Source organism: Mandrillus leucophaeus, unplaced genomic scaffold, assembly GCF_000951045.1.
Source record: "Mandrillus leucophaeus isolate KB7577 unplaced genomic scaffold, Mleu.le_1.0 Scaffold33, whole genome shotgun sequence".
NCBI lineage: Eukaryota > Metazoa > Chordata > Mammalia > Primates > Cercopithecidae > Mandrillus > Mandrillus leucophaeus.
The window spans coordinates 7,438,588-7,454,646 of NW_012103476.1; the positions used below are offsets into that span (position 1 = coordinate 7,438,588).

At 42.0% G+C, this 16,059-nt stretch overlaps 2 protein-coding genes across 17 annotated transcripts in view; one reads left to right on the forward strand and one right to left on the reverse strand.

The window, feature by feature from the left end:
* Positions 1 to 3,415: 3,415 nt before the first annotated feature.
* ATP5J (ATP synthase, H+ transporting, mitochondrial Fo complex, subunit F6) lies at positions 3,416 to 14,236 on the reverse strand. 14 transcript variants are annotated; one of them, XM_011988432.1, is made up of 5 exons: positions 13,416 to 13,475; positions 12,904 to 12,946; positions 8,505 to 8,675; positions 4,144 to 4,268; positions 3,416 to 3,593 (listed from the first exon to the last, which is right to left on the reverse strand). In XM_011988432.1, exons 3-5 carry the CDS (start codon positions 8,666 to 8,668, stop codon positions 3,556 to 3,558), a joined length of 327 nt encoding a protein of 108 aa, XP_011843822.1. In that variant the 5' UTR covers positions 8,669 to 8,675; positions 12,904 to 12,946; positions 13,416 to 13,475; the 3' UTR covers positions 3,416 to 3,555. The 14 variants fall into 14 exon arrangements, with proteins under 14 accessions (XP_011843822.1, XP_011843818.1, XP_011843820.1 ...); XM_011988428.1 differs by lacking the exons at positions 12,904 to 12,946; positions 13,416 to 13,475 and adding an exon at positions 13,552 to 14,236; XM_011988430.1 differs by lacking the exons at positions 12,904 to 12,946; positions 13,416 to 13,475 and adding an exon at positions 14,050 to 14,217.
* The window catches only part of GABPA (GA binding protein transcription factor, alpha subunit 60kDa), a 37,705-nt gene continuing 35,155 nt past the window's right edge, over positions 13,510 to 16,059 (forward strand). The window contains exons 1-2 of one of the 3 annotated variants that reach the window (XM_011988419.1): positions 14,184 to 14,284; positions 15,462 to 15,515. The gene's annotated coding sequence lies outside the window, so the exon portion shown is untranslated. Of the gene's footprint in view, positions 14,142 to 14,183; positions 14,285 to 15,461; positions 15,516 to 16,059 lie in introns of those variants that run through there. The other 2 variants (XM_011988418.1, XM_011988416.1) reach the window with 2 other exon arrangements.

Genomic DNA, 16,059 nt, shown 5'->3' on the forward strand with positions numbered 1-16,059 from the left:
TTAATTGGGACTTTCTCTGTTGCTCAAAGACTAAAAACAAGTATCCCACTTTCGAGGGAAAATGAAGGCTGGACACAGTGGCTCACACCTGTAATCCCAGCACTTTGGAAGGCTGACGTGGGAGGATCATTTGAATCTAGAAGTTTGAGAACAGCATGGACAACACAGTGAGACTGTCTCAAAAAATTGAAGAACTAGCTGGGTGTGGTGACATGCACCTGTAGTCCCAGCTACTCGGGAGGCTGAGACAGGAGGATCACTTGAGCCCAGGAGGTTGAGGCTGCAGTGAGCTATGATCACACCACTGCAACTTTAGCCTGGGCAAAAGAGTGACACTTTGTTTCAAAAAAAGAAAATGAAAAATACATTGGGTATAAATACCCCTTCACTGTTCATGAAGAGACAGCTACCCTGAAATAATTACTCCAGTCCACCACTACTCTTTACCCTTCACCTCATCACACAGTCCTTATAAGCTGAAGTGTATATGGATGGATTTGGGATGGGAAGGAATGAGGGGACAGAAAGAGACAAAGAATGAGTTTGTCAAAGTCATAAGGAGTACTATTCCCCAAGTCACCCCCAAGGGAAGTAAAGAGAATGTTTAAGAGAATCACTTGCAAAAACTGAAGGCACCTGCCAAGGAAACAGGAGCTATTTGAGCCGATGGAAAGAGAGCTGGAAAAAAATATCAAGAAGAGGGGGAGGGCCAGGCGTGGTAGTGTGTGCCTACAGCGCCAGCTACTCTGGAGGCTGAATTGGGGGGATTGCTTAAGCCCAGGAATTCAAGGCTGCAGTGAGCTATGATCAAGCCACTGCCTGGGCAACAGAACAAAAGCCCATTTCTTTAAAAAAAAAAAAAAAAAAAAAAAAAAAGGTGAGCGAAGTAGGTGAGGATGGTGAAACACCTGTTTTCCCAAGATTTCTTAGGCCAAGGACATGAGTGTCCCGTGGGTCCAGTAGGCACCACTGGAAGTAGCTGGCCTTGAGCCTTCTTGCCAGTGCCTCCCCGGAGCAAACATTGGAAACAGTGTGTACTTATCATTCCAGTGGGATCTAAGGGGAGTTTGGAAGGGAGTAGGAGTGAATCTGCCATTTAAGAGAATGGAATCTGTACGACTGGGAAGACTCCTCGGCCACAGGGCCCCCAACAAGAACTCATACATGCACCTTACTAGAGAGCTAGCATTTGGAAGGCTGCTACTACCCCAGGAGCAGCAACAATCAGAGAAACAGTAACAGCCAAAAACAAACAAAAAAAGCCTACACTGAATGTTAAGTAAGTAAAAATTGCCAAGCCTTCTTGGGTTACTATTAAAGGTAGTGCTATGTAAGTAACAGACACATGTCCCTTTCTAGTTCTCCTTACCTCTCCTCAACTCAAATTTCCTCTTCGTGTAAGGACACCAGTCAGATAGGATTAAGACCTACCCTAAAGGTCTCATTTTAACTTAAAGTCCCTATCTCCAAATAGTCACATTATGAGGTAGTGGAAGTTGGGCTTCAATTCAATCAAGTATGAATTTTAGGTAAACACAATTCAGTTCATAGCACCAGGCAAGGGGGAAAATAGCCATTTTATATAACCACAAGCCTGAGATCGTTTGTCATAATCACATCAAGTGGTTCTGAATGGTTAAGTGCAGGACAAGGAGTGACCTGGCAGGCTGAAGTGCTGCACAAAGGCCAGCGTTTGCAGGGTTGGAGCAGTCTAGCCAAAAAGAGGAAGGGACTCTGAGGAAGACGAAGCCTTGGTTAAGATCCCTGACTCACAGCACCACAAGAGGTTCAGCTGGAAAACAGGGAGTGCTTGCCTGACCAAAAGTTAAATGTAAATGCACAGCCCTGTAATGTAGGGCACGAGAATAGGATGCTTCCTACAGTCAAACAGAACCCTGTTTCAATAATGAACAAAGAGACTGGGATATTCAAGCAATTATACAGTTGTGAGACAAGTAAAAAATGTGTTAATGAGACAAGTATGTGTTAGCTGATAAAAGGTAAAATTCAGCTAAACTCTGAATGAAGAAGGAGGTAGAGACAGGGAGAGGAAGCATATGCAGAAAAGGTCAGTTTGTTCTCTACTGACTGGCAGTTCCGGCTGACACAAGACGGCTTTGCAGCCACAGGTGGGTGGAGGAGAGCTGTTTCAGGGTAGGTTAGAGGAAGACACTGGGTCAACTAGACTTCTGTGATTACCTTTAGATAGTGCCATAATTAAATACCCGATTCTCTGTTCCAACGCCTGCAAATTATTTAAGTAAAAGTAGTTCAACTGCTCTGTCACTGCTTAGCCACATTTGAAGAAAAGTGGGCTGTTTCTTCCTACTGTACTGCCCTCCCCAATTCCTTCTCTACACAGCATATTAATCGTATCTACATAATTAGGAAATATCTGTAGATCTTTCAAAAAGGTATTCCCTAGCAGGTTTTGCCTTCAGCTATAGTATGCCATAATAAAAATCTATTCCCTTTGGCCCAGGCACAGTGACTCAAGCCTGTAATCGCAGCACTTTGGGAGGCTGAGACAGGTGGATCACCTAAGGTCAAGAGTTTGAGACCAGCCTGGCCAACATGGTGAAACCCTGTCTTTACTAAAAATACAAAAATTAGCCAGGCATGGTGGCGCACACCTGTAATCCCAGCTACCCGGGAGGCTGAGGCAGGAGAACTGCTTGAACCTGGGCAACATAGCAAGATTCCATCTCCGAAAAAAAAAACAAACAAAAACACTGTTGGCTTCACACTTTTACAGAAAATCTTAAAGATCTATTAAAGACCTATATTTAACACATATCAGAGATATTGTCAAATACTAATAAGACATGGCTGTTTTTCCTTTAAAATTTACTTTTTTGTAAGCCTGATTTTGACCATTAAAAAAAATTTTTTTAAGTAACTTCCTTGAGAGCCAGTTATAGTCACTAAAATTTTGACCATGTCTGATATGACATTTATCTAGAATGTATCTGTTGGAACTCTTCTTATTAGGACAAAACAACACCATATAGTTTACTCTTTTAAAGTAAGTTCCTTTATAGAACCCCATTCATCCCTACCTTTCCCTCATCAATCTGAACAGAATTGTAACATACACTGTGACCTGCAAGCAAAGATGAGGGACCTGGGTTACTAGGAGAAAATTATTTAACATTTGAGGAGATCAAAGTTAAAACACAATAGATGTTCCAGGACATATAAAAAAATTACACTCAGATTTCTGAGAAAGCTATGACAAAGAATTTATAAACCATTTCTTCATGTTCTAAAGGAAGGGTAACATCCCTCCACGACAAGTAGGGTTATGGGCGAGTTGTGCCCAATTTATCCAAGGTCTTCATCTGCTTAATTATAACCAAATGAAAGGATCTAAAAACATCCGTAACACACAGCACTTAACTCATCAAGAACACACTCAACATCACCAAATAATTTATTTGGACTCAGAATTAAAAGAACATTTGACAGTTATGAAATGCATGTTTATTCTGAAACATCTAACTAGTTGTACAGCTAACCCATGACAAATTACCAGATTAATTTTACTTTATTTCTTCAGGCCTGGGGTTTTTCGATGACTTCAAATTTGGGATCTAAGAAGAAGGGAAAAAAAGGGTCAAGCTTAGCTATACTGCAGGAAAATGGATTATGTAAAATGCTCAAGATTTAACTCATCAATCTTCTGATTTTGTTAGTAAATATCTACTGTTTGTAAACATTTACATAGAAATATAGCTAAACATTTATGCAACACTTTCTATGAGCCACGCATTCCATTAATTGACTTTGCATATATTATGTCATTTAACTACATATGCAGAAGATACTATAATTCTCCCCAACTGTCAGATGAGGAAATATGCAACAGTTAATTACTCAAGATTACACAACTGAAAGTGATTGTCAGGATTCAGGATCAGGCAATTCAATTTCAGATCCCCACCATTTAATCGCTATGTTATGTGATTTCCTATACTGCTCTTATTCTAATGGCAAATATTTAGCCGGCAGCTTCTCAGGCACACATCATGGTCCTAATAAATTCACGTTAACACTGTCATTCGATTCTCCAAAAATCCAAGTAAGGGTAAATATTCTTCACTTATCCCCCACAAGAATGAATCTGTGATTCACAAGATGTACCTTCAAATTTGAAGGTGGGAAATGTATTCATGTCTGCTTTACCAAACATTTGCTTGAGCTTAAAAAGCTCCTTCTCCAGCTCTTGCTGATACTCTGGACCAGTATCAACAGGTCCTCCAGATGTCCTGTTAAGTAAATGAGCAAACAAAAATTAATTTTATGTACTAGTTTACTAAAACAAAATTACTCTTCACCACATTTCAATAGATCTTTTTTTTGTTTTCTTTTTTGAGACGGAGTCTTGCTTGGTCGCCAGGCTAGAGTGCAGTGGCACGATCTTGGCTCTCTGCAACCTCTAACTCCCTGGTTCAAGTGATTCTCCTGCCTCAACCTCCTGAGTAGCTGGGACTACAGGCGCCGCCACCACACCCAGCTAATTTTTGTATTTTTAGTAGAGAGGGGGTTTCACCATGTTGACCAGGATGGTCTTGATCACCTGACCTTGTAATTCGCCCGCCTCGGCCTCCCAAAGTGCTGGGATTACGGGCGTGAGCCACCACACCCAGCCAACAGACCTTTTTAAAGCATTCATGTAGTCGAAGAAAAAACTTCAGAAAGAAAAGAAGTATTTCCACTTCAATTTCAATTCAAACTATTTTATTATGATGAGGTTTCACATAAATGAGGTAACTTCAAACAAATCTCTAACATTCAAGGTTTCTTAGTATCACAGACACTAAGTCAGAATTTCTCAGGGTCTAAGTTCCAATAAGATGTATCATTAAGTCTACGGGCTCTGGAGTCAAAGACTGGTTCCATTTGAGTGTAAGTTCAACTATTCAGCAACTGTGTAAACCTGAGCAAGGCACAGAGCCTCTAAATTTTAGTTTCCACATCTAAACATGAAGTTCCTACCAAACAAGGGTGTAAACGCACACATACCTCTAAGCACAGTGCCCAGCACACAGTGAATACTCAATTATTATCTACTATTATCATTTGCTTTAAGTCAGCCATCACTAAATGGCTTTTAAAGAACTTAGTAACTTTTAAGTTTCTACAATAGGGGTTCTATTAAAGAAGCAAATTATTTCCTACCCTCAGAGATTTTGCAATTTAGAAGAAAAAAATTACATGTTTATAAATATTTATGCTGTAAAGGAGTGATGTGGTGAGCTTCAAAGACATGGTTTAACAAAAAGCTATTCAAGTTGAGGAAGAGATCACTTTTGCTAAGCTAATCAGGGAAAATTTCATTTTAAAAAGGTGGCATTTGAGAAACATCAGGCATTTGGGGCCAGGGTTTATTTTGAGACCTTCTAAGATGGAAAAAGCAAAGACATAGAGGTGGTAAAGGATTGGCTATATGTGGGGAATGCTAAGGAGTCTAGATGGAAAAATTAACAAACCCCAGATCATGAGAGGCCTGGAATGTTAGGCCTGGGAGTTTGTATTTTATTTTATTTGCTAAGCAATAAAATGACAAAATTAGATGTGTGCAGTTTGGGAAAATAAATATAGCATCATGGACCAGCAGCAGGGCCAATTGGGTCTAATTAATTATTTGAAGAAATTCTTCTGTTTTTGTCATAAATATTACTGCCTACCTGGCAATGAACAATATTCTAAACGTAAAAAAAAAATGTACACGTGAAAATTCCTTCAAGGGTAATAACATTTTTACACATGCCTATGATCAAAGTATAGAGTCTTATTTAAGTTAAAGAACGTGCACAAAAAAATACATAGGTGGCTCCAATTTAAGAACTTGTTAACAATGTTTCTTGTTAGAGATCCAATTTTCTTTCAGATTAGCACTGTCCAATAGAACTTTTTGTGATGTTAGAAATATTATCTGTGTTGTCCAATATGGTAGCCACTAGCCATATCTGGCTATTGAGCGCTAGAAATAGAGCTAACATGTATGAGAAAATGAGAAACTGAATTTATATATACATTTAATTGTAATTAGAATTTGAATAGTCTCATGGATAATGGCAACCGAAATGGACAGTGTGGTTCTAAATAGATCCTTCAACTAGATACTCTAATACTGGTTACTGATGGATGATGGCTATTTTAACTTTAATATGCACTCTTGTGATAAAAAGAGGCCAGAAATCATCTACCTCCTCAAATGAATGTAAGTCTTGCTGCTTATCTTGTTTATTACTATATCCCTAGGCTCTCACATGGTGACATGGTGACTGGGACAAAGCAGTCACTCAGAAGACACTTGTTCATTTCACTAGCAAATACTAGGCACGCTAATGTACTGAATGATTTAATTTTTATAATATCCTATGAAATGGGTAAGTACTATCATCATCGCCATTTTAGTAAGAGAAAACTGTCCTACAGAAGGTAAACCTGCCTGAGGTCATAGAGCTCATTAGTGGCAGTACTGGATACCAGCCCAGGGTCTATCCTCAGAACTCTCCAAGTATGTGTTTGCACAAACGAATCAATGACCCACAAACAAGACTCCTTAGATTTCGGGTACACCTAAGAATTCACTTCTTACTAGATAGGCTTTTAAGGACAGTTAAAATGATGCAAACAGCATCAATACTATAACGTAACACCACATTTGGACAGAAGACACTCAAAATTCCCTGACGAGTCCTGTACATCTGGTTACTTCATAGTATGATTTTTGGCAAATTCTAACTGTCAGCCTTGGTTTTCCCATATATAAAACTGGGGTAACATCTATAGGGTTGTCAAAGCACATAGTAACTTACTACATTTTTAATCCCTTCACTATTTCTCCTCAGTTTTGGCAACAGTAACACCTTTGTTAGTTACCTCGCCTCAAAAGTCGGTTTTCTTTTATTGTTCCCTCTCCTCTTCCTCTCCAGCAGCTCACCAAAACCAGTCATCAGTGTTTCAATGTCTTGACTCTGTCACTTTTACATTATCACTGCTATAAAGTCAAGGTTCTCATCAACTAATGTTTAGGTTACATTTTGCTAACATATCTATCTTTGCTCTCTTCCCATTTCAAACCTAAGTTATCCTCCTAATTCAGAGTAATCTTCCATCCCCACAGTCATGTTCAAAAAGCTTTAATTTCTCATGAATGCCTACCACATATCTTACTTGCTCAGTCTATAATCAAGGCCTTCCATAATCCCTCATTCTAACCCTATACCATCCTTATACTCTTCATACACCCTATACTTCAGGGAAACAGAATTATACCATTCACCAAATGTATCTTGTGCTTTCTAGTTTTCATGCCTTAGTTCACACCATTCTTTCCTCCTAAAAGATACTCTCCTCCTACCCTCATTTATCTGTCCAACCTTCATACACTGATCTTTAGAACCTAGCGTAAACCCCTGGGTTTAGTGTCTACTGAAGGCCTCTTGTGGGTTTGAGAACCATTTCATGCTATAAGCAAAATCATGTAAGTAAATTCTTCATGTTTGTTTCTTTAAACTGGGAAGATGATCCACAGTTGTCCATGAGATTCTCAAGAGGGATGAATACCCAAACACTGCCTTCCAAAAAGCCTCTAAAATGCCTCTAGCTGGAAAGGAGTATTCTTTCCTATGAACTCCCCAAGCACTCAACGTTTCCCTATCTTAGCACCTAACTCATTTTACCTTATATTGTATTTATTTGCTTACTAGCTTTCTACTCCTGTCAGACTTTAAGAATATTGCAAAAACATGCCCTGTGGCCCATCACAGTTAACAGCCAAGTGCTTTACACACAGTAGACAACTATGTGAAAGAAAATGGAACTATGAATTGATGCACATCACTCTTCCTAAGACTTCGGCTTTGGACCTGATGACGGCTAAGGTGGTCATTCATTTCCAAAACTAGGGTTCTACAGTTGTTTTTCTTGGACTTACATTATGTCATTTCAGAGTCTTTTGTCCTTTAATATATATTCTCAGAGATCTTAACTATGGAAACAGCGTTTTAAAAAAAAGAGCTGTGCTTATACATTTCTCCCAAATTACGAGGTCACAGAAAGGCCACTAAATTGAGGGCTAAAATATACTATGATAATACATTTTTCCCCAATTAGTTTTATGATCTTAGGCTAATTAATGTCTAAGGGAGTTACTTCTTTCAAACTTAGCTGCTAAATGATTTCCAAGACCCTCTGTATTTCTATGAATTGATGTGGTTTATAATATATGACATTACAGTAAGGATATATTTGAAATGGCAATAGATTTAATAGGATTTTCCCTTATAACTAGTACGAGGAAGATACAGTTTATGACTTAAAAAAATCAAGATCCTTACCTTCTTTTCTGAGGGCACCTAATGAACCTCTGTGTCAGAGACGAGCTCAGTGAAGGTCTGACACTTTCAAATACCACGTCATTTTTTATTACCACCTTGGAGCTTACATACTTTGAATATTTATATTTACACTGTAGTTATTTATTCACTTACTGTCGCTTAGATTTGTATTCTCTAATCTTGTCCACAAAGAGTTTCTGTACAGGATCAAGTTCCTTATTAAATGCTACTGCGGTAACACCAATGTTCCTCCGAAAATGGACCGAGACTGCTGACCGAATGATAGAGGAGAACCTGAAGAGCCTCTGAAGAATCATGCTGATTCTGTTACTGAAAACAAGCATCAGAAATGTTAATATACTTATCAGAAATCACCTCTAAATATATCATGAGATTCAAATTCTACTAATTGCTACAGAATTACATCATTATCAGATCTCAGTCTATACCTGACCACAGTTCCCTTCTCCTCCTCATTCCCCATTGCAAGATTTTTAGGTCTTAACCAAAAGTCCCTGGGATATAGGAACAGTTAAAAACTCAGGCCTGAAGCTTCATCAAGGTTAGAGCACAAAATGTGAGGTGAGGTATTTCTTCTCCCTTGAACTTAGTCTTGGATCAGAGAAAACAGTAGAGGTAGACTGTTGCAACACTGTCCACTCCTAACAGGAAAAACACACTGGTCCCCAAACTGATGTACAAGGTTTCCCATGCTTCAGCCAGGCATGATAACCTGAAAGCGTGGACTTCTCAGGCCCATAGAGGGAGAAACTGCTCTGTCCGTTACAACAGGATTCCAGCCGTTTAAGAATACTGTAACAACTAAATCAAAGTCCAGAAGAACCAGCAAAGAAAAACAGCAGCCAGACCAAATGAGCTGTGCATGACACGGGGGAGGGGCTGGCAGTCCAATTTTACCAGTGAAATAAATTGGTGAAGGAGATGGAAGCCTGAACTTTATAAACAAGGACTTATGGCCAGGTGCTGTGGCTCATGCCTGTAATCCCAGCACTTTGGGAGGTCGAGGCGGGCAGATCACCTGAGGTCGGGAGTTCGAGACCAGTCTGACCAACATAGAGAAACCCCGTCTCTACTAAAAATACAAAAATTAGCTGGGCGTGGTGGGGCACGCCTGTAATCCCAGCTACTCGGGAGGCTGAGGCTGAAGAATCGCTCGAACCCGGGAAGCAGAGGTTACAGTGGGCCAAAATCATGCCATTACACTCCAGCCTGGGCAACGAGAGCAAAACTCCGTATCAAAAAAAAAAACAAAATAAAAAATAAGGACTTAAAGACTTTCGAATCCCAAGACTTCCTTAAGCTAAAATATATTATTTTCTAACTAAAACATTTCAGTAGAGGACAATCCCTGTTGAGATTTACTTTAGTGATTTAAAGATCAAATGCAAAAAGTATTCCAAATTACAACAAATAGGTGTAAACAGGAATTCTAGAAGAAAAGGAATAAAGAGGGCCAAGCGTGGTGGCTTGTGTGTGTAATCCTAGCACTTTGGGAGGCCAAGGCAGGTAGATCACTTGAGGTCAGAGGTTTGAGACCAGCCTGTCCAACATGGTGAAACTCTGTCTCCACTAAAAATACAAAAATAAATTAATCCCAGCTACTTGGGAGGCTCAGGCAGGAGAATCGCTTGAACTAAGGAGGTGGAGGTTGCAGGGAGCCCAGATCACACCACTGCACTCCAGCCTGGATGACAGGGCAAGACTCCAACTCAAAAGGTAAAAAAAAAAAAAAAGGAGTGAGAGACCATAAATAATTAGAAGAATACATTTTTCTCAGATCAAGGCCGAGTCTATACATTGACAGGGCTTGCCAAACCCCATATTGGAATGGTGACAAAATGCTCACAATGCACCACAGCCTGGTAAAATTTCTGAATCATTTTTTTTTTTTTGAGACAGGGTCTCACTCTGTTGCCCAGGCTGAACACAGCTCGTTATAGCCTCGACCTCCTGGACTCATGCAATCCTTCCACCTTAGCCTCCCAAGCAGATGGGAGCACACTTGTGTGCCATCACACCAGGCTAATGTTTACTTTTATTTTTTTGTAGAGACAAGGTCTTGCCATATTGCCCTGGCTGGTAAAATTTCTGAATCTTCGAGTGAAAACCTGATATGCTAACATGCTTCCATGCCTTCCCAAATTTCCTAATGACAATACCAGTCATCATCGTGTTGACACTGGACTTCTACTAAGTCATAATAGGACTAGTGGAAGTATACACGCTATGTTATTGGTCTAAAGTAATACAGAAATTAGATATAAGTATTTAGAGGTCAGGCGAGGTGGCTCACCTCCCAGCACTTTGGGAGGCTGAGATGGGAGAATCACTTGAGGCCAGGAGTTTGAAACCAGCCTGGCCAACATGGTGAAACCCTGTCTCTATTATTAAAAAAAAAAAAAAAAAAAATTAGCCAGGCATGGGCACACCTGTCATCCCAGCTACTCGGGAGGCTGAGGCAGGAGAATCACTTGAACCTGGGAAGTGGAGGTTGCAGTGAGCCAGGATCACACCACTGCACTCCAGCCTGGCCTACAGAGCAAGAGCCTGTCTCAAAACAAACAAAGAAATTAGAAATAAGCATTTAGAAACTTATAACGACTCAAGAGGTAATTTGTTTGCTGAATTTAAAAATAAAAAAAATAGAGCTTATGAACCGGGTGTGGTGGCTCATGCCTGTAATCCCAGAACCTTGGGAGGCTGAGGAGGCAGGATTGTTTGAACTCAGGAGTTCAAGACCAGACTGGGAAACATGGAGAGAACCTGTCTCTAAAAAATTAGACGTTGTATTTTAAGTGACTTCATTGTTTTGTTTTTTAAATTTCATTTCTTTTGTAATTCATTTTCACTGTACTCAAAAGTGTCCACAAGAGCGGGTGTGAGAATGGCCCTTTACCACTGACAGTTTGAGAAGCACTAGCTAGAAAACTGTAGAGTAGCACAATAGTTCTCAAAATGGGGTTGGGGGTGGGGGAAGAGGTGAGATTTTCCCTCCATGGAGACATCTGGCAATGTCTTTAGACATTTTTGGTTGTTCTCACCAAGCTGAGTGCTACTGGCCTATAATGAGTACAAAGCCAGGAATGCTGCCAAACACTCTATAACGACAATAACAGCCCTCTCACCCACAAGAATTATCTGGTCAAAATGTCAATAATGCCAGGGTTGACAAACTCTGGAATGGCATGTAAAAATTATCAAAAGAAATCCTACAATGAGCCAGGTGCAGTGGCTGATGCCTGTAATCCCAGCACTTTGGGAGGCCAAGGCAGGAGGATCACTTGAGCCCAGAAATTCAAGACCAGCCTAGGCAACATAGTGTGACCTCATCTCTAAAAAAAACCAAAACAGCCAGGTGTGGTGGTGAGTGCCTGTAGTCTCAGGTACTTGGAGGGGCTCAGGTAGGAGAATGCTTGAACCCAGGAGGCAGAGGTTGCGGTGAGCCAAGATCGTGCCATTGCACTCCAGCCTGGGCAACAAGAGCGAAACTCTGTCTCAAAAAAAAAAAAAAAAAAAAAGAAATCCTACAATCAATACAATCAAAATATGCTTCACCTGAATGAAAGCAAAGTATTTGAAGAAATTAAAGAATTCATAACATATCACTTTTATACCCCATTAGGGAAAAACACTTGAGAAAAGGCTACAAGCAAACAACAAATGACCTTTCATAAGGTCATGTGCCACTTATTAGCATTCCTATGTTTAAACATACAGAAACTGAGGATTAGCATTATCTGGTCAAAGTTACACAGCAAAATCTAACTTAACACAAATATGTAAAAAAAAAACAAAAAATTGTGCAACTCAATGCCTACTTTCCTTTCTAGCAAACTAAGGACATGCTTAACATTCAGCAATAAGTTCACCCAACATTTGCTCGGCCCTATATACTGTGTAAAGTACTTCCATATATATCCTCTCCTTGTACCCTTACAGCAATACTCTTAAAAGAGTTAGAAGAAAGTGTTCTTATCCCTGCTTTACATATGATAAAACTATATCTAAGAAAGGTGAAGCTGCACATAGTCACACAGTTAATTTGCTCTAAGTCTGACTGCAGATGTTATTCCTGCTACAACATGGGTAAACTTCACTTTCATTGTTTCAATTATCTAAGTGCCTATGATTCCCTAATCGCATTTCTAATTTTAGTATTCATCCTGAACTCCAAATCTATACACAGTATTCAACAGTTCTCCTCTCCCTTATAAGTTCTACGAACTCATCCAAAGAACGAACACATAATCTCATATCAAAACTTGTTCCTTCTCCTTTAATCATTTTCATTTTTTTCACTGATCAGTGAATGCGTATTGTCCACTGACACGCAGAAGACAGTCACAAATAGCTGTGAAATACCACCTGCCATAAATTATCCATTCCAGTACCATCGGGTGCCACAAGAGAATATGATAGCGTCTGACATGATCAGAAAGACTGGGAAAGGCAACAGTAAGAAAACACTAGTCTGAGCAGAGGCCTCGTCGTGGGCGGGGGCATGGTTCTCCTATTTATAGTGATGACTGACCGGCCATAGGTTAGTAGGTTCGCTGCCTCGTCAGTGCATATTCCTAAGAACAATCCATAAAGTCGCCTAACGAAGTGTTAGCACTATCATCGTTTTTAGGTGGGATGCAAACTTTCAAGATTGTAACTATTCTTTTCCCTCTTATGGTGCCCGTTCTGCCTAAGTAGCTTAGACGGTCCCGTGCGCCCGGGTAGGCCTGGCCGAAAACCTCTCCCGCGCGCCTGACCTTGGGTTGCCCCAACCAGGATGCGGGCCCGAGACCCCCAGGCCTCCCTTACCCCCGCGCCGCCCCATTAGCCCTCAGAGAGGGTATCGATCTTATTTCTGGGTCTAGGCAAACTCCCAGGTCTAGAAACGTAGAGGTCAGCTGTGACCCCGGGCCAGGCAGCGCAGGTATCCAGGACACAGAGCTGCTCTCTCCTAGTAAAGGTGAGAGGCAGCCCAGGCCTCGTGAAGAAACCCAGAACTGGAGTCCCAAGAGGCCACGCTGATCTAGCTACCCTCCCAGTCACCTTGCACTCAGTCCCGAGCTGCCAAAGCCTCCGCCGCCACCGCCACCGCTCTACTTCCGGCCCTGGCTCCGCCCCCACACGCCTACCCGCCATCGCAATGCATTATGGGCCGCCGTTTCAGTCGGTCGACGCTCACCGGACAGGAAGCGTCTCGGAGACAGTCTGCGACCGGACGGGTCTAGGTGAGACAGAAGCCACACAGGAGGAGGAAGTGGAGGGTAAGTGCTTCCGGGTCCCCTGGCAAAGCCTCCGCCATCTTTTCTTCCCCTAATTTGACCCGTTCTTTTTCCCCTCCTTGAAACCTTGCTCTGTACGCATGCGCCCTTTGACTGGCCTTTCCCCTAGTTCAAGCTCCCCTTCGAGTCAGCGTCCTGTTCGTTAGGGTTATCGAGGTGTATAATGGTGCAGGGAAAGTGAGACTATGTAAAACAGAGCGGATTGGGGCGTTGTGCTTCCTTGTGCCTCGTGAGCCTCCGTTGCCTTGGGCGTTCGTTTTGCGCACCCTGCTGGGAGTTGTAGTCCTGGACCCGGAGGTGCCTGGGAGGCGGGAGGGGGGTTGGGGCTTCTCAGCGCCGATTCCGCGGGAAGGGCCCTGGGGCCTCACACTTGTAGTCGCGGGAGCTGCAGGTCTTACCCGGAGAGACACTGCACGTGGAGCCCGCGCCGCTGCCGTTCTTAGCCGGCTCTGGAGTGCGGGCGGGGGCAACAGGGCCGATTCCAGAGTGGGTGAGTGCGGCCTCCGGGGAGGAGGGGAACGCGGGCCCGCGCGGGCCGGCCTCGTTCCGGGGCCTTTTCCCCCACAGCGGCCCCCCCGTGGCCGCCTCTGTGTTTTGTTTCCGCTGGTCCCCGACGCTGTGACTCCCATTTCCGTTCGTGGAGACTTGAGGGAGTCGGGTGGGGAGGGGCGGGAGAGGCTGTGCGGGGAGCGAAGGGGAGGGGCGGGGGGCGAGCGGCCTGGAACCCGGGGGAACCGGGCGCCGCCGGGACCCGCGCCGGACGGGTCGCCTGTCGCCGCTCCCTCCCTTCCGCGTCCCCTCCTCGCGGGTCCACACTCCGCCGCAGTCTCAGCCTGCTCAGCTGGGATATGGTCCTGATGCCCCCAGATTGTAAGAGCAAAAGGCAGACCCTGTCTCATCGCGGGACTCAGCGATTCACTCACTTCAAATCCAGTGTCTTTGTAGAAAACACAGTTACACGAAAATCATTTATCAGCGTATATGGTAGTCATCTGGGTTTGGTTTTTTTTTGTGTTTGTTTTTAAGCGAGGAAGTAAACCAAAGAGATAACAATGGGTTGTCTACTTTTAAAGTTTTTTGTGTGCTGGAAGACACGCTGTGTGTGCGTGTTTGGATTTAGGGACCCCAGTTTGATCGGGTTAGCGACCGAGAGGTCAGTGCCTAATATTGCACTGCAAGATGATTAGAAATGTAGACATAAAGTTCACTTCATAAATAGTTTCCACTAATAGCAGTAGAGCTGACTCGTGAGAGGAGCAAAGATTTAGCAGGATTCACTTGAGCGAATTGTAGAACGAGGCGGTGATAACATTCCTAGGTAGTGTTCTCTTGAACTTCAGAAGAAACCGCTCAACTCTTCAGCAATTGCTTGAGAGACCAGCCTGTCTCTCAGGGTTCCCTCCAGGCTTTCCAAGCTGCTTTATTTTTAGACAGACAGTGACGCTGGGTGGACTTAAGGCAGTTTTACCTGAATTGTGTATACAAGAGCATCTGTCATGAGGCATGTATGGTAATGAAGTAATTAAATCGTGAGCTAGATGTTAGGTTGAAGTAAGTCATCAGACCGAGTAGTAAGTTAAAACTGTTGACTTTAGCCTTCCCTCAACTCTTTATATATAAAACTCCAAACCTATGGAAAAATTGGGGAAAAAATCATACAGTGAACACCCATATACCCTTCACCTGGGGGTCCCAACTGTTAATCTTTCACTGTATGTACTTTCTGTCTTCATATTAAATAGATGTGCATGCTTTGCTTTTTCTTAACTGCTACCTTTATTTTTGAAATAATGTCTTTTAATTTCCTCAGACACTGAAAAGCATTTATTTAATAACTTAGGAAAATGTGCAGTAAATTTCGCAGGTACTTCTACACTCCACTTATATTTATAATATATTGGGAAAAAATGTTCTAAGTTCTGTAATTAATAACGCACTCCAATGAAGGACAATTCTCAACTTTATCTGTAATTTCAAAAGGGAATGTTACATCTATCTGTATTTTAAAAGACACTAGCTGTTCCCAGAATTTTTCGTTAAATTCAAGTTGAGTTTGTATCCCTTCTTGTGAAACATTCCGAACCCCAGGTTGGATTTAATCCAGCAGAACCAGAGTGTCAGTGAAAGTATATGAAATTGTTCTGTGCAGTTCTGGCGGGGGCAGCCCTTAGATGGAGAAACTGCTAGTAATTTTCTCTCAGTTTTCCTAAGTGTTGACGTAGAAGCCTGGGGAATTGGTTTCAGAAAAAGAGATAAGACTCACTCAAAAACTGATATGTAAGATTGGGACTATTTCTCAAATCTCTGTTTTGCTTCTCTAGACTAAGCATAGATAGAGAACCTGGAGAGAAAGATCATTTAAGAGACTGAGTAATATTTTTTGAAAGATCATTTAAGAAACTGAATTT

What these genes read in the sequence shown, in the direction of transcription:
- ATP5J (XM_011988420.1), bottom strand. An exon ending in GAATACAAATCTAAGCGACA is followed by an intron (nt 4,269 to 8,504) that starts GTAAGTGAATAA and finishes TTTACTTAACAG; the next exon opens with GACATCTGGAGGACCTGTTG.